This window comes from Balaenoptera physalus, assembly GCF_965194825.1.
Source record: "Balaenoptera physalus genome assembly, chromosome: 7".
Taxonomy (NCBI): domain Eukaryota; kingdom Metazoa; phylum Chordata; class Mammalia; order Artiodactyla; family Balaenopteridae; genus Balaenoptera; species Balaenoptera physalus.
Genome location: NC_138886.1, coordinates 9,250,212 through 9,270,912, shown reverse-complemented (window position 1 = coordinate 9,270,912; position 20,701 = coordinate 9,250,212). Strand labels below are relative to the sequence as shown.

Genomic DNA, 20,701 nt, shown 5'->3' with positions numbered 1-20,701 from the left:
CAGCAGAAAGGGAAGTGAGTGTCGAGGGGGCACGCCACCAGAGAGAGGTGGAGTGCTTCCCCAGGGGTGCCTGACGGAAGCAGGAACAGCAAGTGCAGAGGCCCCAAAGAGGGAATGCGAGTGAGGGAAGGAGGGGACCAAAAGCAGCTGGTGAGGTTGGAGGGTGTGAGTGCAGGGACCACAGACAAGCCCAGGTCAGAGAGGAGGGATGGGCCAGAACTGGCAGGACCTGCCAGCTGTGGGGCAGCTCAGGTTTCATTCTAACGCAGCGGGAAGGTACAGGCGTTTCATAGTGGTCCTGTACTGAGGCCCTCGCGAGCGGGGCTTAAAACAGCGCCAGGGGGGGCAGGAAGGGGAAGAAGCAGAGCAGGAATCGTACTGCCACGTGCTTGGCACGTCCTGGTGCTGTGCTGTCGGCTCTGCCTGCGTCTGTGCACTGGGAGGCAACACCCCCTTGCTGAAGGGCACCCAGCCCCTGCTGGTGGCGCTGGGATTTGAACCTATGTCGGGTGGACTCTGGGCTCGGTACTCTTCACCACTACACCAGCACTGCCTCCACTGGGTGTCCAAATCGGCCTGTAGCTTTTCCCTTTTTCCCATATTAGAGGGACTGTGACCTGTGAGGGTCACTGAGCTAGTAAGTGGCAGACAGGTCGAGTCCCTGGCATCATCGGTTTCCCCGGGCCTCTCAGGGTGGACCCCAGATTCCTGGTTGAGTGATCTCACTCTGTGTACCTGATGGTGAAGACGACCCATCAGGGCAGCTTTAAGGTGACGGTGGTAACCTCCAGAGGACACGCGGACCGGCCTGCTCATGAATTCTAGCTCGCTTCTGCCAGCTTCGTCCCGGAGGGCCTCAGTTTCCTGTTCTGTTAACTGAAAGCGATTGTTCCTGCCTAAAAAGGTTGCTGAGAGGATTAGGCAAGGTGACATAACGTGAAGGAACCCAGCCCAGCACCTGGCAGGTGGGTCCCCACCAGATGCCGAGGAATTAGAATCTCATTTCGCTCTGAGGCTCGGCTGACTGCAGGGCCGTTCGTGTCCGTCCTCACTTTCAGGCTGATAGGAGGTTGAGCGCCCCTGGGCCACTTCTCCTTCAGCAGGGGACTTTTTCGTTTGATTTAACCACAGGTGATCTGCCTCCTCAGCCCAAACTGTCCACTCTCATTAACGGGAGGCCTCGGTGTGCCTTTTCGTTCTCCTGTCCCCACGTCCCTTCCTCCCTATGTCCAGGAACAATAGAAGTGAAAATGCAAAAGCAGCAGCTATTTGTGGTGCAGGGACTCCTCTTCCTACGGCCCTCTCTGGCCGGGGGCCGTCCCACTGTCTGGTCTTAATGCTGCCCCGTCCCCCTCACCGTCAGCCACCAGAGCTGGAGTTTTTGGCAACCTGATTTCAATTTGATGGATCCCTATTGAACAATTGGTCTGTAAAAGAGTCAGGCCTGCAACTTGAATTCTCTTTTAATTTCCCATTTACCACATCAGCCCCACATTGTCTATCATATGTGATCAGAAACTTTTTCTTTTTTTTCCTTTGTAAATTCCTGGTTGCTGCCACCACTGACTTCTTACGTCATACCTGTTTTCCTCCGTAGCAGAGGGGAGTGGGATGTGTGGTGTCATGGGTCTCCCGGAGACCCCCTGAGTCTAACTCAGCAAACACACAGGCGAAAATGCAATGGTAGAGGCAACAGCAGTTCATGTCTGAAAAGATCCAGGGGTTTTAATGCCGTAGGTTCAACACTCGATTTGTTCAATGGCCATTTGTTCAGTGATTGTCTACTCTGGGGAAGAAATTGTCCTGGAAAATGGGGTACCAACTTGATCTGATCTGGTCCTGCTCTTGAGAAGGTGTCTTGGGATAACTGGAGTGAGAGAGGACGCACAGACACCCAATCTAGCCTGGGACAAGCCCAGCAAGGGTTTTACCAAATGAGGATGAATGGAGTCTTGAAGGACGAACAGGAGTTTGAGGAGGAGGGAAGGAGGAAATGGGGATTCTAGGAGGAGGGAGTGGGGTGGCTAAAGAATCAGGCTGAGGCGGGAAAAACCGTGGCAGATTCAGAGATGTACAAGACTTTCACGCTTCCAGGTGGAGGGAGGGGTAAGCAGTGACAAGAGAGTCTGGAGAGGTGGGCTAGTGTGTGAGGACGGCTAAAACCAGGATACAGATGTGGGTTAAGTTGCCCAGGGAAAGTGTGTGGAGTGAGAGAACACACTAAACCAGAACCCTTGCCGACAGCAACCCTCACGAGGTTGGAGGAGGAGCCAGGAGGGGCTGCTGCGAGACAGAAGGAACGAGGCCAGGGGAGGAGGAGTTGCAGAGTGGGGTCAGCCAGGCAAAACCTGTTGCCCCAGAAAGGCAGGCAGGTTCGGCCAGGAGGTGCCTGTGGACAGGGCAGCTAAGGAGCCGGGCAGCTTGATTCTCTAGCGTACACTTCTTAAGTTCCGTGGGCCGTAGAATTACCCCAAAACTGTGCATTTAGAGGTCACAGCAGGTGGTATTGACGGGAACTGTGGAGTCTGCACGCAGTAGGTGCCGCATAATTGCTTGCAGTTCCATGACAGTCCTCATTGTGATTGGCTGCTCTGTTCCCATCTCCCGTGGCATCTCAGTTTTTTCCCTCACTTTCCCGCAAGCAGGTCATCTTTTAAAATTGTAAATTGGATCTCGTCACTTCTCTGCTTAGAAACCCTTCAGGATAAAGTCAGAGCTTGTGTGGGGTCCTGGGTGCCGTGGCCCCGAAGCTCTCTTCAGCCTGGTCCCCTACCCTCTCCCTAGCCTTCAGGCCCTGACCACCCCGGCCTCCTTCCTCCTCAGCCAGACCTCCTGCTGCTTAGGAGATGCCCCAGAGCCCCTCCCTGCCTCACCCTCCACCCCTGCCCATCCCCAGTTCCCCACCGGAACAGCACTTCCTCGGGGGAGTGCGGAGAGCCTTCCTGCTTGCCCTGCGTCAGCCGCTGCTCCTGTAACTTCATGGACGTGTTTGTGTCCCCTGCTGCAGCGTGAGCTCTGCAAAAGCAGCGATTCTGCCTGTCCTGCCGCCCCAAGTCCCCCCCACCTCCCCCGCCATCTGGGTTGATGTGGGCCAGGGCTTGCTCAGCCATCTCTGACAGCTGAATGGCTGGGCTGACCCTGTCTTCTCATCCAAGGAGGAGGCCCTCTGTGCAGTCACCCAGGTGCACCTGTCGTCCGAGGTTCAGCCAACACGCCACCTCCTCTGCGAGCTTCCTGGAGCGGCTGTCGCACCGTGCAGATGTTCCGTGTCCTTAGTTAGGTGGGATGCACCTTCTTAGGGCTCTCGGGGCCCAGCAGTCTCGGGGTGTGGGTTCTTTCCCGGCTCGTGGAAAAGCCCTCGGCGTACAGCGGGTGCAGTGCCGACACCTGCCCCCCGCCAGCTTCTCGTGTGTGCGGCCAGTGCATCGCATGGGGCCCCGCGCTCAGGAGGGCCCCGCGCTTGGTTTAACGCTCCGCTGTCGCCATCTTGAAATTCTTAATGATATTTGACAGGCCCCCCCATGGTTTTGCACCGGGCCCTTTGCCTGCCTTGCGGGGGCGATGTGCGGGACCACGAGAGAACCCTGGGATCTGTAGACCCCGGGGCCCAGCTCAGGGCGAGCCCTCCCTGCAGGGTCGCCTGTCACCATCTTAGCGCTGCTCACCCACAACCACAGTCAGTAACTCATTCTTCTGTTTGCTCAGCTTCATTGACTAAGTGCTGTGGTCAGAGGCATCGATCAACTGCGTAAAAACCCTCTGCAGCTGCTCCTCCCCCTCCCAGGGTTCCCGGACGCGGCCTGTCTTCAGAGGCACTGCTGGGGCTTGTCCGAGAGATTTCTGGGCTGCACCCAAGGCCCACGGAACCAGACTCCCCGGAGCTGGGACTGTGAATCTCTATGGTTAGCGGTAGTGCCTGCCTCTGTGCTGGGACGGGCGGAACGGAGTGTGAGAACCTCCGTCCAAGCGGATGAGCCCTTGGTGTGGCGTTTGGTGTCCTCTCGGTCTGGCCCCGGCTTTGTCTCCCACAGGCAGCCTAACCCTGCAGCAGAGTCAGCGCTCCCTGACTGCCGTCGCTCCCGTCTCCTCCTGCAAGACCGGCAACCTCCTCTGAGGCGGTGTCCCCGGAAGCCCCGCCCGCCTGCTTTCGTGCTCACTCAGCACGGGGGTTTTTAATTCTCCTCCGAGCACGTGTCCTGTTGCACAGTGGCTTGTTCCTGCCCCGTTATCCCCCCAGCCTGAGAGCTCCTTGCAGGGGGTAGCTCACCTCTGCATCCTCAGTTCATCAGGATTGAGCCGTGGACACAGGACTCGCGCTCAGCAAGGCCCCACTCCCTGGTCCAGCTGGCCGGCCGGTGGCACAGATGTTTGCTCCTCCGGGGCCTGTGGGAACAGGCCCTGCCCAGAGTCATTCTGGGAGGTCACGCGTTTGTTGTGTGGAAAGGGCAGCACGTAGAACGTAAGCTTTCTTTACGGGATCATTACCCACCCCTCTTCCGTTTTAGAAATGACCGTGTGTGACCAGAGCTCAGGCTACTGAGCTACTTCACACCAACCCCCAGTCACACCACGAAGAGGTAATTTGTGTTGCTTTTGTCCCCCAGACCTGTTGGGTTTTAAATGGTTTTCCTATTATTGTAACCTTTCTTCTCGGCATTGGCTAAAGGCAGCTGATGACCACAACAAGCGGATTATGTGTTTTGATCAAATACCTGCTTATGTGTGGGCATCGTGAGGCTTAATGGCCAACACCTGCGCCATAAAAGACGAGCTGGGTCGATGGAAGGTACTTTCTGAGCACCTACTGTGTGCTCCCACCTGAGGGGGACACGCGGACACAGCAGTTTAGGGGAACGTGCCATTGTGGTTCTCAGTGGGCGTTCGTTTCCTGGACACACATGGTAATAACACCTAACGCCTTCGTTCACAAAGTGCTTCCTGGGCTGTCACCCTCCACAGCCCCGCGGGACAGGCGTGGAAGCCACTGGATGGGTAATGGGACCAAGACAACAGGACAAACCAAGTCCTGTGCTCAGAGCTGAGCGTCCTGGTCCCACTGGTGCACTTTGCCCAGTGGGTAGAGGTCAGGATTCAATCACCCACTTCCTCGGGGCACCTGCCACATCACTTAAGGCTTGGGAAACCCTTTCTTCCTCTTGGATGTCCTTCCCCGTATGGAAAAAGGTGGCCACTGATGTCTGGAAACTTCTGAGTTCCTAGGGGGACTCGAGCTGGTGGGGCAGCTCAAGTCCTGCTTGAGAAGGCGGAGGTCCCCAGGACTGCCCGCTTCCCGTGCTCTGTGGGCTGTCGGTGGCGCCTGTGCTTTCTGAGCCACGGGGACTGCTCCGTGCGCCCTGTAACCTCCTTTTTCTCCTCTGTCTTTCTCAGGCACATCTCCCTCACGCTCCCTGCTACCTTCCGAGGCAGGAACAGCGCTCGGGCTGACTACGAGTACCAGCACTCCAGTCTGTATGCCATCTCAGGTACGTGGGGCCGCCGCGAAGGGCCAGCTAGCACGTCTGTGTCCCAGGCACCGCCTCCTGCTACGTGTTTCCTGGCTGCTAATGGCATCTGTGTGTCTTGCCTCTCTTTTTACCCCTGCAGGGGGCCCGTTCCCTGCAGGGACCAGGCCTTCCCTTTCCTCTGTGTCGCCGTAACGCTTAGTGAAGGGGCAGATACTCAGCATGTTTTGAAACTAATGATGAAAAACAATGCGTGGCTTTCACAAGCTTGAAGGGAGGTTTCCAGAGAATAGTCACCACATCGTTCACCTGCCAGATCCAGGGCAGGTTCCCCGCGGGGACTGGGGACCCCGCAGACCTGAGGCCTGGTGCCGCCTGCCCTCCGTATGCACGTCTGTCCTCGTCTCTCATTTCTCAAAGCCAGGTCTGTGACCAGCGGGTGCGCTGGCGTCTCCCCCACCCCCAGCCCCATCGTAGGAGTCTGTGATTTCTGAACTCGGCCTTGAAATGGATAGTGTTACCTTGGCAGGAACTTCGTCAGTCCTAGTTTCCTTTTTCAAAAAACTTACAAGCCTTATTACAGAATTGAGATTCATTAGGTGCCTGGCAGGGCAGGTGACTTGCTAAGAGCTGAGGAGACCCACAAACTTGACTCTGGTTATACGGGGCTTCCAGTTGGGGGGCGTTTGTATATAAGGGGGAAATGGCAAATCGGTGCCACTTACCAGCACATACCCTTAATGGTGAGTGACGTTTTGAACACGGGAACATGGCATTCATTCATGTACCATAATGAATCGGTTATTTGAAAGGTAATCTTTTTTCTAAAAATTGCAACTTCGGGTTACTAAATAGATGAAATAGAACAATGGTATAATTCGTGTCAGTATCAGTTTTTCTTGTTATGATCACTCCCTAATAGGTTTGGAAGTATAAGCAAAGGCCAGTTGTTCCGTTTCTGGGTGGCGCTCCTGCTGGGGAAGGGGAAGGGGAAGGACAGGGACGTTCTCAAAGCCCTCGTCCCGGCTTTTCTCCAGGAGCCAAGCTCCCCAGGGCAGCGGGAACGTGTTGTCTAAGAGAAGCATCTCCAGGGAGAATTTCTTTTGTGCGCTGGCTATTTCAGCAGAGTCGACAAGGAGCATAACAAGTGTGGAAAGATGACCTATTTTGTAGAAAAGCTGAATATTTCCCCAGATGCCTAGTGGCAGAGTGGTGCAGAATAGGTCTGTGAAATCCAGCAGGGCGGCCCGTTCCGAATGCACATAAGGAAAGCTCTGTCAAAGCAGATGACTTTTTTCCCCTCCAGCTCGCAAATCTTTTTCCAGCCACGGGGTTCGGCTGCCCCCACCTTACCTGGATTCTCTGATGGCTTTCCCAGCAGTTGACGTTTCTGCAGAGAAGGGCCCACAGAGTGAAATCTCCTCTGGTTTGGCAGGAGTGTTCCTGTCTGCCTCTGGGCCACTGCTTCCTCGCCCCGTGGCTTTGATGAGGTGTTGTCTGGGTTCATTTCAGCTGTTAGTTTAGCAGTACCGAGGTAACAGCCTCAAGACGCAGGGGAAGCCATTCAGAAACTTCCTGTTACATTTACGTAAGTGGCAGCCAATTGGATTTTATCTTCCAAACAGAGGTAGTTGAGGCTGTGGCCCAGGGCAGCAGGCAGCTCGGGCCTCCTCGGTGGTGGCAGCACCAAATTGCCCCGCCAGGGTCCAGGACTGCTTTGTCATGATGCTGCCAGGCATGCCCCGCGGGACCCGCAGGCTCCATGAGGCCTGCAAACTCAGCACTGCACGGCCGTGGTGCAGCTGGGAAGCCTGCCCAGCGGCAGCCTGCCTGCGAGCCATTCTGGCTAGAAGGGAGCAGAGACCGCCCCCCCCACCCCCCGTTCCGACAGTATTTGGCACTGAGTGGCATGTCTCAGTTTGGTATTGCGAAGTTAAGGTTTCAGTGGTTCACTCCAAAAACAGGCAAGGCAACATGTGCCCCAGCCCCCAGCCCGTGCACAGTGCCCAAAGCCATGATGTCTGGCGCTCTGCTGGTAGTGGAACGAATCACCAAACTGTTCTCCTCCCGAACCAGCTCTGGCACACGTTTGCTGCGGACGTCAGGCACTGAGCCTTTGGTGCGAACTCCTGGTCTGCTCTGGTTCGTTCCTGAAACCATTTGATTACTGCGCCCCTTGCTTGTGGTCCCTTCCTAAGATAAGTAGGTTTCCAAACAATGTAATTAGAAGTTTGAAGAGCAGCTCACATTTAATTTGAACATATGGTTATTAAAGTAATATGTACTTTTAAATGTTTTCCCAAGGGCATACCTGTTAATATATTCCTCCTGTACCTTTCGCTGAGACAGTTCATCTCTGTCCTGCCTGCAGAGGGAGAGACACTGCTCAGAGCTGCCGAGAGACCGGTGGACACAGCATGTAGCTCTGTCCCCAGCACACAGAGGTGCACGTGAAATGGCTGTGGAAGGAAGGGGGGAGGAAGGAAAGCATTTAGCCTAGTGTCTACCTTGCCTGGGAGTACCCTCTGACCTCTGGGGCAGGTGATTGTCCTGATTTGCTGCTCCAACCCTACAGTGTCTGGGCCACCATCTCTGAGCAGCCCAGCCCATCTCTGCACGGTGCTCCCGTGTTCAGCGGGGCTGTCTTGCTGTATCTTCATATCCACCCAGCCACCTGGGGTACCACGCGTCCCGTCAGCGTCACATGCCGACTGTTCTGCACTGTCCAGCCAGTGGGTAGTTCTCTCTTGCCCACAGAATTGGGGTGAGGAACATCGTGCTGAAATCCTGAGCAGCTTATTCCCTTCTCTGCCATCTTGTACCCTCATCACAATGGCCATGAAGCACACCTTTGATCCGCACACTTCCTCTTCCAGGAATTTCCTGTGGAAAATACAGATGTGCAAAAAAGATTTATCCACAAGGGCGAGCACTGCTGCTTTTTTAAAATATAATACCCCAAAAAGGGGTGGGGGGTGGATATCGTAAATGTCTAAAATAAAGGCAAGTGGTTAAATTATGAAACATCCATACAGTGGCCTTAACTTTTCAAGCATCAGAAACAGTTCTGATTTAGATAAAAAGATGTGCATGAATGCTGTTAAGTGACAGCCAGGACGTGCAGTGTGATCTCATTTTAAAAAATATATCTAAAGGTCCGGGAAGGTACATGCCAAGGTGTTTAGAGTGGTTTTCACTGGATTTTCCTGCTCTTCTTTTTGTTTCTTTGCGGTGTCTCATTTTTCTGTGATAGCACGTATTGCTCTCGTAAGAAGAAAAAATAGAGGACCTGTGTTAACTTGGCACGCGCTTGGGAAGCCTTGTTGATCCCAGCGATCGCCGTCTCTTCTAAGTGCTCGCTAGTCTTCTGACTCATAATATGCTTTCAGATTCTAGTGGATATCACTTCCAGGCCACAGATCAATAACTATCTTATTATCCCATTTCGAGGACATGATTTTTTTCTGTTGTTCAGTCCCCTGGAACCTCCGGTCCACTGATGTTCTTCAGAGACCACTGACTTATCCTTTGCGCCCGGTGGCCCTCCAGACACCGACTGAGCTTGAAAGCACCAGGCTGCTCCAGCCGTCCCCTCACCTTTCTTGCCCCTCAAATTCCCCATCACCATGTTATTCACTCCTTAGGGTTTGAGGATGGTTTTTCTTGAAAGAGGAGATGAAATAAAATGGTGGGTACCTGGTTTGTCTCATTCTGTAACCTGCATATAGTAGGGTTGGCAAACCACTTTTTAAATTGTCCTTACTTGTGATAAATGGCAGCTCATGGGCTCATGCTTTCCTGGTGATGTTCTTACTGGTGTGTCTCCCTCAGTTACATGCCCTTAAGATCTTCTCCTGGGAGGACTTGCTGCAGGGCCATGTTGATTTCTCTACATTCTGTCCCAAAGCCCCAGTTCCTAAGTTTCCTTGTCAGAACTTTTAGTGGCTGTTAGTTTTCTTTTAAAGAATATCTTCTCTCTCCTGAACATCTTCTACTTTAGTCCCAGATGATGGTATCCTCCCTTTTTTTTTCCTTATAATTTTTTTAGATGTTTAGGTGTCTGACCGTTTGCTCATTTCACTTCCACCTGTTCCAGAAAGATTTAAGGTAGCTGCAAAAATGCATGTAACAAAGTGAAAACGGAAGGGAAAAAGTAAGAGTGAATGAAAATACAGGATAGCAAAGTAGGGTGCAGCTGTGGGTGAGGCTTTGCATGAAGCGGAGATTCTGGATTTGGTTCTGAGTCAACAGTTTCCTTACAGACAACCTAAAAATAAGCTGGTTGTTTGAGGAGAGCCTAACTATTCCTTTTATGAATTTTTCTTTGTACAGAGGGCCCTGTAAGGTGCTGGGAACAGCAGAACAGCCGCTTTTCCGTGAGTTTGATAAGGACAGACTGTATGGCCATGTGAGGCAGATCCACTCATGTTTGAACCCCTAAAATGTTTGGAAGTTGAGTGAGATGTTTCTTAAGAAATGTTCTTGTGCTGGGCGTCATGTGCCTTAGAGGCTGGGGACCTCGGGGGACGTCAGGAAAGAGGAGCTCCCCGACGTCCTGTCCAACCTGAGGGCCACCTGTGCCGAAGGTCCCTGTAACAAGCAGCTCAGCCCAGAGGCACCAGGATTGCTTTTTCCAACCTAGGAATGTCTTGTCAGCCACATGGCAGGTTTTACTTAAGGAACAGGTGACAGTAGGTATGGGACACTATGCTGTAAGAGTCTTTTGTTTTTTTGGTGGTTATAAACTGATTTATAGCTCCATGTAAAGAATTTTTACCAAAGAACTTGTTTTTCTCCGTTTTGAAAAAAATTGACACAGTCGTATAAATTAGTACAGTAAAGCAGATGCATATTAAAACCAGCATGTAGGGCTTCCCTGGTGGCACAGTGGTTGAGAATCTGCCTGCCAATGCAGGGGACACAGGTTCGAGCCCTGGTCTGGGAAGATCCCACATGCCGCGGAGCAACTGGGCCCGTGAGCCACAGTTACTGAGCTTGCGCGTCTGGAGCCTGTGCTCCGCAACAAGAGAGGCCGCGATAGTGAGAGGCCCGCGCACCGCGATGAAGAGTGGCCCCCGCTCGCCACAACTAGAGAAAGCCTTCGCACAGAAACGAAGACCCAACACAGCCATAAACAAATAAATAAATTAAAAAAAAAAACAACCCAGCATGTAATAAAACCAAAAATCTCCAGCTCAGCCCACGGTTTCAGGATGAGCCACGTGCAGAAATGCGCTGAGGCCTCGTGGTGCGGGGAAGCACCTTTTAGCGCCTGACATCTTCATCTGTCCGTCAGCACCAGGCTGGCCACGTGATTTATTTTCTACTTCGTCACTTTTGAGAGTGAAAGGGGCACAGAGTTGCATCAGGACAAAGCCAGAACCTGGAACCGACCCGGCAGACAGGGGCTGTGGTCACCTTGCCTTTAGCTTTTCTGTTTCTTTCAGGGTTTTTTTGTTTCTGTTTTTGTTTTTGCTTTTTTTCTTTTTGATTGCTGGAAAAGCCAGCTTATTGCCCAGCACAGCTGTTGCCTCTTAAAAACCAGTCTCTTTTCAAGATGTTTGACATCAGGAAGCATGTGACAGTGGACAAGCCTGAGTCCATCGGCTGGCAGTTTAGCCACGACACTCGTGCAGAGAGAAGGAGAATTTTATCTGAAACACAGAACCCCGTACGAGCCGTGTAACTCTGACATCAGACCGGGAAAGCGCAAAGCAATTAAAAATAATTAATGATTTCTGAATATCAGCCTTCTCCATGCAGTTTTAATCTAGTCCTCATTTAAATTGGAAGATGGACATTTAATTATCAGTATTATGAAATTCATGATTTATATATTTCATCCAACTGGATAAAATTTCTGCCATCAGCTCTTCATCTTATTATGAAAGAAAATCTGTATATTTCACAGTGTGATCATTTAAAAACTCATCTGCAGCATACCAAACAACTGCAAACATATTTTCCTTTCATTTCTGGTGATTACATTATTTCTATCTTTTAATTAGGAAAAAGAAAAAATCTCACCTGGAATATCGGAAATAAACTTAATACTGTAATGATCATAAAGCACTGCCGGGTCAGAAAATGAAGACCAAAGGGCTAAAACAATAGGGTGTGTGAGAAATGCTGTTCTTTTCTGTGTAAGGTGTTCTAACAGATAGCTGCTCCACGTGTCACGTTTATGCTGCAGAGTTTGCGTGTGGGGGGGGGGTGTGTGTGTTTCTCCTTTTCCCATGCATGTGGGTGAGTGTCAGCCTGCGATTGGGTTGACAACCTCAAAGGAGAGGAAGGGCTGCCAGCTTCTAGTGGAAGCCCCAGAGTAATGTGAATCGCCCCCTGCATTCGCAGGTACCCCTGTGGCCTCTGTCATTAATGGACATGTTCAAGCAGCTTTTGTGGCCTTGAACTTCAGACCCCTGCTTTCCTTTATCCTCTGATGAGGATTTTCAGACTTACCTAGGACTGGTTGGAGAGGTGGGGGGTGAGCACGTGGGAGGGAGGCAGGGATCCGAGGGAGGAACATCAGTTTGATGCAGCCCCGGATTATAGCATATGGGGAAAATTCCTCAATGAAGTGAAAAAATATTTATAATAACGGTGCTCAAATCAAGGAGGAAATAAGTCATTTTAAAGACATATAAATTTTTATCATCCGCTCTAACAGCCATTGCGTCCCTTGTCTATCCATCTATTCCTGCCCTGACAACAAAGGAAAATAGGATAAGAAAAAGCAGAAATGAATGGGAGCGGGTGGGCACTTTATTGCATGGTGTATCTGTACATCCTGACGTAAAGGTGCGGGTGACAGGTGGCCAGGTTTGCTCTGTACACAACCATGTGTGTGCTGTCAGGCGCTCACACGCTGCCTTGTTTCGATTGATGAATTGCCTGCTTTCTTGATTAAACCTTCCGTCACTTAAGAAACAAAAAGCCTGTGTTTAGATGGCAGAGTGGGACACGTCAAAAAAATCTGTCTCCTTTACCTTTGTGCAGATGTTGGGCACAGACTGTAACATGTATTATTAAAATGAATGTGGCATTTACTGTGCATTATTCCTTTCCTGGGAGAAAGGACTGTAAATTATATGCTAATAATAAGCTTTAACCCTTTCGAAATGCAAAAGATTTAAGAGTGCAAATATTCATGTAGGCCTGGCTAATTGGACGTGCTTTCATACAGCCACTGTGGTCACTGAAGTTAATGAACGGTGTGTGCGGGCAGACACGCAGGGCGCTTGGGAACTCGAGGTGCTCCGCTCTGCAAGTGCCTCTGCTAGGATTTTGCAGAGAGAGACCCTGAAACCCCTTGGCTGGGCTCTGGGTCATCTTACGACAGATGAGGTCCAGAGCCATGTCCAGTCCCCCCGGCGCATCTTCTGGACCTGAGCATCAGGCGTGGTCCTCTGGTGTTCTCCTATGTCCCCGCTTACGGGGCTGGCTGGGCTCGGGCCCGGCAGGTACCAGGTGTTGGTGCCTCGCACTTGCTGGACCTGGCTTATCAATCCTCAGTCCAGTTGCCCAGGTGGCAGACTCATGTCCCCAAAGCACAGCCTCTCAGATCAGACCTTGCATTCTTTCCATACTTCACCTGCCCGGCGTTGGGGCTGTCGGTGGCCAGTCTCCACCTGTCCGGTGTCCCTTCCTCTGTGCCCGGCAGCCGGGGCCGCTCCCTGTGTCCTCACCTTTGTGTCTTTCTGTGCATCTGCCCCTGCCAGTCCCATGGCCCAGGTGGCCCCACCGTCTCTTCTCCTTTTCTCTGCTGACCCATCCTTGAAGGCCTGCTCCTACACTACCTCTTCGTGAAGCTTGTCTGCATCCCTTCCAGTCGGGGCTGCTGGTCTCCTCCCACACTGCTTTGTGTTAGAGCGATTGCACCTGGGAGCATTCTGAGGCAGCAGAGGCTGTGTTTAGAAGAGACGATGGAGGCTGTCTCCAATCCTTTTTGAATCCATGAGGTTGTAATTAAAGGCAAAGAGACCGGAACGACTGTTTACTTCCCTGTTCATTCAGCAGATAGCGCTGCCATGTGCCAGGCGCCGTGTTCCCTCTTCGAGGGAAGCGTGTGGAAGAAGGTTCAGCATGTGACTGACGGGGCGTTTGGGGTCAGAAGCACGTGTGGCCATCACGCAGAGCCACTGTGAATGGCCGCACCGCACAACGCGTGTGAATGGTTCCTGGCTGGAGCTGTGCAAGGGCCCTGCGTTACGTTACCCTGGGCAAGTCACTCAACGCTAGTTATTCACCCCTGGAAGATAATACAGTAACCGCCCACTGCCTTCCCAGGATTGTTGTGAGGATCCAGGATATGGACGAGTATGTTGTAAGTCAGGAAGCAGTGCGGGAATGTCACTTCCCTCCATCCTCGCCTCCCCTGCAGGGCTGTGGTCAGAGTAGGAGCCTCTCAAAGGCTTGATGAGAATTATCACTCAGGACACTGGCGCATCTTCTTAGCCCCGTGCTCCCTTATGTGATTTTATTTGTAAGATTACCTCTCAGCGGTCAGAGTGCTCTGAGTGCTCGGCGAAAGCATCTTCCTCAGGCCAGAGAAGCTTGCAGTAGAGGCTGTGGCAGGGCTCGGCTTGGCATCCCCTGGAAACCGAGACCCACCGTCACGCATCGTCACTTAGGCGTTGGCCGCTTTCCGTGGCAGGCAGCCCACGAGCCCTTCTCGGGAAGGTGACAGGATGCTGGCTTGAGGGCGGCAAGGAAAGACGCGCTTGGCAGAGTGAGCTGGAGACTTCCATGAAATCTTCCAACGTGACTTTGCTGTTTTTGGAGGAAAAGTGCTGGTGGGCTGGCTGCCTTCCGCGCCAGGCTTTCATTTCTGCTCTTCCTGTGCTCCACCGGCAGGAGAAAGTTACGACTTTTTCCAGTTTCGTCATCGTGAAAAATAAAAATATTATTAGGTGACAGATACTTCAGTGCTCTTAAAAGGTGGCCACCCCCCTGCTGTGCCTTCAGTCTCTCTTCGGTTTTTAGGCACGGCAGAGTGTAGGCGGCGTTGGTTTAATGGGCCACGTCCCCCTCTTAAATCCTGGAGAGAGGCAGCTGAGAGGCAGCGGGAAGAGCCAGGGCAGGAGCCGGAAGAGCCGGGTGCAGGCCCAGCCTCTCCTGCTGACCAGCCCAGTGATGCCAGGCTCGGCGCCGAGCGTTTCTGGATCTAAATGCCCACGTCTCTCGACATCAGTAATTGCAATAACAACATCAGTAATTCAAATGTAACAGTAGTTCAGCTAATATTTTTTGGAAGTTTCCTCTGTGTCATCCGTTGTCTAGTATCTAAGGTAGCGGTGGTAACACCCACCTCCCAGGGCTGGGGTTGTGTGGGAAGGAGCCTGTGTGTTTTTGGGGTTGGGATACCTGAGGTGTTACTAGCAAATGTGTACTTATTGACTCCAGACTTCAGAGAAATTCCATCCAAACGCTGTCTTGACTATAAAGTTCCCAGACACGGACAGTTTAGAGAAAAACCAGCTTTCTGACACCTTTCTCCCTGCGTGTTTACCTTCTTTGTCTAGTTTTTAAGCAGAAATATGCCTCCATTTCCCCGTCGTAATTCCCTTCCTGGCAGGCAGCATGATTGTGGTCCTTTCTGAAGGCCTAGCCAGGGAAATGCTGAAAACAGAGGGAAGACGCTTAATCCCAGCTCCTCATCTGCTCTTAGCACTTCTTAAGAGGTTTTCTCTGGGGCGAATGAAGTCGTCAGGTTTACCAAACACTCCTGCCTAGGAGCAGCTTATATTAGATTAGCCCTTTGTTTCTTTTTCTATCTCTGTCTATCCCTATGTCGCAATAATAGACTATCAGCTGAGAGAGGGAAATGATATAATTAAGGAAAATTCTTTAAACACGTTTAGGGAGCTGAAGTTGTTTTTGCTTTTATTAAAATGGATTGCATTAATTTATTTTAATAATACCTAGCCTTCTTCTAGCACTTACTGTGTACAAGACTCTGTAGTAAGCCCTTTCCATGCATTTTGTTATTTAATCCCAACAAATCCTTACCAAGAAAACCTTACAGAAAACCTTTAAGATTTGTCCTATTACTACTACTATCTCTATTTTACAGATACAGCACAGCTGCCCGTGTTGCTGAGTTCCTATGTTCAAGCCTTGTTTCGAGCCTCATAAAATAAGTATCTTAATTTTACAGGTGGAGAAACTGAGGTTTGAGAGAGTGATTTGCCCACAGTTATACTGCCAGTAAGCGGGAGGGCTGAGATTCAAGCCCGTCCAGACCCTAAGCTCCCAGCCCCTACATGGAGGACGCTCCCTCTGGCTGTGGACCATTTCCCTGCCTTGGTCAACTGAAGTTGGAAGGACACACGCACCCAGAGTGGCTCATGGTTTATTAGGTCTCAGTGTTGTTTCAATCTCAGATGATCCCTGGCCCCTCATCTCTGGGACCACATCAGAGTGAGGCCTTTGATACTTGACTGGCAGTGACCCCCAAGTCCGCAGGGCACTGCCAGGAGTGGTGTGGCTCCTGTTGGCCGTTGCTGGGCAGAACAGTGAAGAGGTGAGCACACAGCCCCTCACTGAAAGCTGAGTGACCTTAGGCAAGCGGCTTCACCTTTCTGGGCCTCAGTTTCCTTGTCTGTTAAATGGGAATGACAGTGGTTTGTAGTGAAGATTAGAACCGTGCCTGGTACATGGAAGGTGCTATAGATGTGTTGATTATGATTGTAGTTATTCCACAGCCCCTGCCTCCCGCCCCTTCTCAGATTCTTTCCCAACCAGGAAAGGGAATACTCCAGATGCTTCAAGGAACCTCCTCTCCATCAGTAGACAAGCCTACTGCTGGTCTTGTGTCGGAGACAGAGACCTTTGTCAGGGGCTAGGGTGGGGTGTGGAGCTCTGGGCATCTGGATGTCCCCTTGCTGTGGCCTTCCATCAGCCCTGTGGTGGCAGTGGGCAGCACAAACACACCATTTCACATCTTGGGACTGAACTGTAGGCGTCTCCTTCCCCTGTCCCAGCTTTCTGGACCCTGCCCACAATAGGGCTCTTATTTGAACTGACAGTCACCTCAGTGCCATCCGCTTTGAAGCTTCATTCTCTAGATTGGGCCTCCTAAGGTGCCAGCCTCTGCTGAGGTTACGGAGCCATTCCAGACCCTGTGCGACCCTCTCCTGAGCTCCTGTTCCCAGCTCCCGTCCTGCTGCCCCCACTGCCTAGGTTCTGCTGCCGCGTGGGCCCAGCTCCCAGGCTCCAGCCTGGCTGACTTACGACAGTAGTCGCAGGGGATCAGCTTCCAGGTGAGCGTCTTTAAACTCCTGTAGACTTAGTGAGTAAAGGTGTGGGCGTCGGCAGAACTCGGGGAGAGGTTGGATGGCTGCACGGAATTCGGTGATGAGATCAGGAGTTATCCTCTGTCCGTCACACAGGATGTCAGGACGAATGCATTTAACTGCTAACATTAGGACAAAAGACATTCTGATCTGTTTTGTAGCAGTGAAGCCACCTTTCCTCTGGACAGAATACCTGAATCCATCCGTTGTTGTGCATTTGGTGTTTGTGTCCTGAATACCCAATGCTTTTTTCCCTCTTTTTATAAATGGCCGGTGGTGGTCTTAACCTTTCATGTTTAAAAACACAATCTTCACTGCTCCAGCCCAGGGTTTGGATGGGATGTATTTATCACATACCCCGGAGGACGAGGCTCCTTACTCCTCAGATTTGTGTTTTGATTGTCTCTGAGACGGTGAGTGATGCGGAACTCTCCTCCAAGCTTGAGATCCTTTGTTAGAGCGCAGTTTCTCGCGCCTGGCTTGTGTTACAGTGTGAACGATCTCATGATCCACTGGCGGGGCCACATCCATAATTTTGAAGGAGAGAGGAAAGCGTGCCTCGTCGGCCCCAAGCATCGCTCCTGGTGACACACTTAGAAGTACTTAATCGCTTCCTACCTGGAGGCAATAAACTCACCCATCTTTCTGTTCCATTGCCTCCTGTGTTTACCTTAAATGTGCCCTGTGCTAACAAAATGCCAGTGTCACTCCTGTCAGAGGGTCCTTTGGCTCACGAATTACACAGCCCCCACTCACCCTTCTTCTGCCAAAGGTGGTTGGACCTTTTATAGGCCCAACGTGGGCAGCTTCTTTGGCCATAAGCCTCTTGGCTATTCGTGCTGCTTATAAACTTAGGCCGTCTGACTGGTTTCCCAGTTCTAATAAGGGCGACCTGTCTTTGGTTACAACGTCTGGTTCAGTGCTCGGTTCTCTGCTGGAGTCCAGGGTCCGTCCCAGGAGGTTAGGACCACGAGCCTCATTCACTGGTGTGTGTCCAAGCAGGGCCCGGCCCGCGGGAGGCGCTCGGTGATATCTGTTGTTGGATTGCTTCTTGAAATCCACCCTTTGTATCCGCCCTTCCCAGCTGCGTGACTTTGGACAGTTTGTGTAACATTTCACTCGTCTCCTCTTCTGAATCTTGAGGATTAGGGATAATGGATGTGAAGTGCCTTGTACTGAGCGGGCCCCGCAGAGATGGCAGCTGAATGACTGTCACAGACACTGTCGTTCCAGGGAGCGCTGGTCTTAGTCACCTGCAGTAAGACCCCCACCTCCACCCCGCCTAAAATACAGTCAGGAGGGGCAGCTGGTCCACTAGGCAGGGCCAGAGGGGAACTCACAACTCACACCTGGAGGGACCCTGCCCAGTTCAGGGGACTTCTTGGTGTCATATAAGACCAACCCCCCATCCTAGCTCAGAAATTGGTAATTGCTTGAGATGTAAGTTTGTTACTGGGTAAAACAATTTAAAAGAGAACATCTCAACGTTTAAATGAGCCTCCAATTTTCCCTTTCCCTTCTCATCGAATCAGCTCCGACTGAGAAAGGAGCATATCCGTGCTCAGCCCTCTAAACACTGTGACTTCTTTCTTCTTTGCCTTTTGGTTTGTGGCTCTTTCTTTCCTGCCCCTGTCATCCCAGGACCCTTGAGCCAGAGTCCTTACATAACTGTGAGCCAGGGCTTTGGTTTCAGAGTCCATGAGAGTCCCACCACCCACCGAGCACACCGTGAGGGCTTCCCCGCGCTCCAGGGCTTGTGCCGAGGGCTGGCTCGGCAGCCACAGGACACACCATGCACCGAAGACGATCTTTCTTGGGGTTTGGGAGAATAGTTTAAACAACTTTCTTAGATGTCCCCATCTTAGGGGAGGAAGCCAGGGTATCTTTCGATGCTAAGGGACTGCTCCTTTCTTCACACTACATTTTTTTAAAAAGATACTGTACCTTTTATTTGGATTTAATGAGGACAGACATTTTAATCAGAGGTTAGTCATTTATTTTTGCAAACTATTGTTTTGATTCATCATTTTTTCAGGTAATTAAATGGTTCAGTTGGCACAGTGTGTCTACTTTATTAAAACAGGTAATTTTGGAAAAAGAGAGAGAGAGATGCTATTTTTTGGATCACTGCACAAGAATTGCTTTTATCTTCATCTTTGAGCATAGTTTCTGGTTGTTTTGCCAAAAGGCTCTCTCATGTTCAAGCATTTGGTGTACTCTCTGGTCTGGGGGGGCTTGCCCTTGAATGATTGGGCTGTTAGCCTCTATGCCCTTTGAACCGGGAGGTGAAGAATAAATTCTGTGCTGTTACCTTTTAGAAAGACTCCTAGGTTTTAATTGGATTGGGGAAAAGAGCCTACAAGTTATGAACTTTGCAGAGCAGCAGTTCTTATGCTAAAAACAGATTAATTGTAGCCCTCGCGGTGGGTGGAGTTTAAAAGTCAATTACTGCTTGTCCTATTATAATTTACACACCTAGGATTTGAAAAAGTCTGTCACTTGGTATAAAAATGAAAAGGTTACGTGTACTAGTTGGAGTATTCCTGTGACTTTTCATTTGTAAATGATTTAGCTACACATATTTGTGTGTATGCAACTTGTAGCTGCGGAGTTCTACTATTACTACAGCTGTGAGCAAGATTCTTCAGGAAGAGTAACCTTTAAGATTTCATTCTTTAAATCCATAACCGCTTGGAATATAGTCCTTTGTCTGGCGGTTCATTCCACTTGTAGGCACCATGGCAGCCCCTGCAGGGCCTTGGGGACACTCCACTCCCGGGTCATGAACCAGTAAGGGATGGCCCTTCAGGGGTCAATTTTTTAAAAACAAATTGCTCACGACGTTTGCCTTCTTTGATTTGCCCATGTTTGCCTCCTGAATCCGTTAATTCACTCATTAAAAGGATTTATTTTAGGTGGACCAATTAAAACTTTGGAAGCTAATTTTTTGCTGAGTAGCGCAGACCTCGGGAAGCACAATTTATAACACAGCTTCTGCCCTTTCCCACCGAGAGCTGTCTGATCGTGCTGCAGTCCCTGGTGCTCAGAGTACGGAACCACTGTTCTTTGTCCTCCCGTCCCGGGAAGCTGCCGTGTGGGTGGGTGTCTCCGGGCCTCCGTTGTTTTATGGGGAACTGGCAAGTCTGAAAAACCCAGCCCAGCCCGGGAGTGGCTCGCAGGATTTGTTTGCTTGCATAAACCCCATAGTTTAATTTTTTTTTAATAGGAAGCTGCTGTGTAGTTGGGATATTTAAACAGTTATTAACCGAATGACAATTAACAGATTGCATAGACAGATTTTCTTTTGAAAACCTCTGAAATTGAGTACAGTTTGCAAAACTATCACGGCCTAGTAATGACAATGAATTTTGATTTCCCGGAACTGATATTAGACTCCTTATTAAACTATGTGCATCTGCTTTTAATTTACTCCAAATAATTGGAAAATGCAATGAAGCTTTCCAATTAAAGCACGGCTTTATGCTGTTTAATAATACCCCCATAATATTATAGCTTATGAAGTGACAGGTGAGTTGGTGTATGAATAAAACATAAAGCCAGCAATAAGGGACAGAAAACCGGAGACAGTTGTGGGGATTTTAAATGCTGGATGTAATTTGCATATATTAATCTCTTCTTTTCAGCCTTATCAGGCGTTCTTCAGTATTTGAAGTTAAAATAGCGTTGACAGGCGGGAGTACGCTTAGTTTTTTCAAGGATTTATTACTTGTATAATTTCTGATCTTTAATAAGCAGATATGACTGATCCTCATAGTTCTATAGAACTCGGTTAATTGTTCCAGATGGCGTGTACTGATTATGCAAAATTACTTTTCACACCATTTTTTTTGTGATGGAGTTTGGAGTAAAATTAAATTTTTTATAGCCTTCTTATCATACTGCTTTACAGTGGTTTTTCCACAGAAGTTGAATTTAATCTACTAT

General features: G+C 50.5%; 1 protein-coding gene across 4 annotated transcripts in view; it reads left to right on the top strand.

The window, feature by feature from the left end:
* The window catches only part of MVB12B (multivesicular body subunit 12B), a 185,669-nt gene that overhangs the window by 101,272 nt on the left and 63,696 nt on the right, over nucleotides 1-20,701 (top strand). For all 4 annotated transcript variants that reach the window (XM_082467829.1, XM_082467827.1, XM_082467826.1 and 1 more), the window contains one exon: nucleotides 5,389-5,483. In XM_082467829.1, coding sequence (XP_082323955.1) covers nucleotides 5,389-5,483 — 95 coding nt within the window. The remainder of the gene's footprint in view (nucleotides 1-5,388; nucleotides 5,484-20,701) is intronic.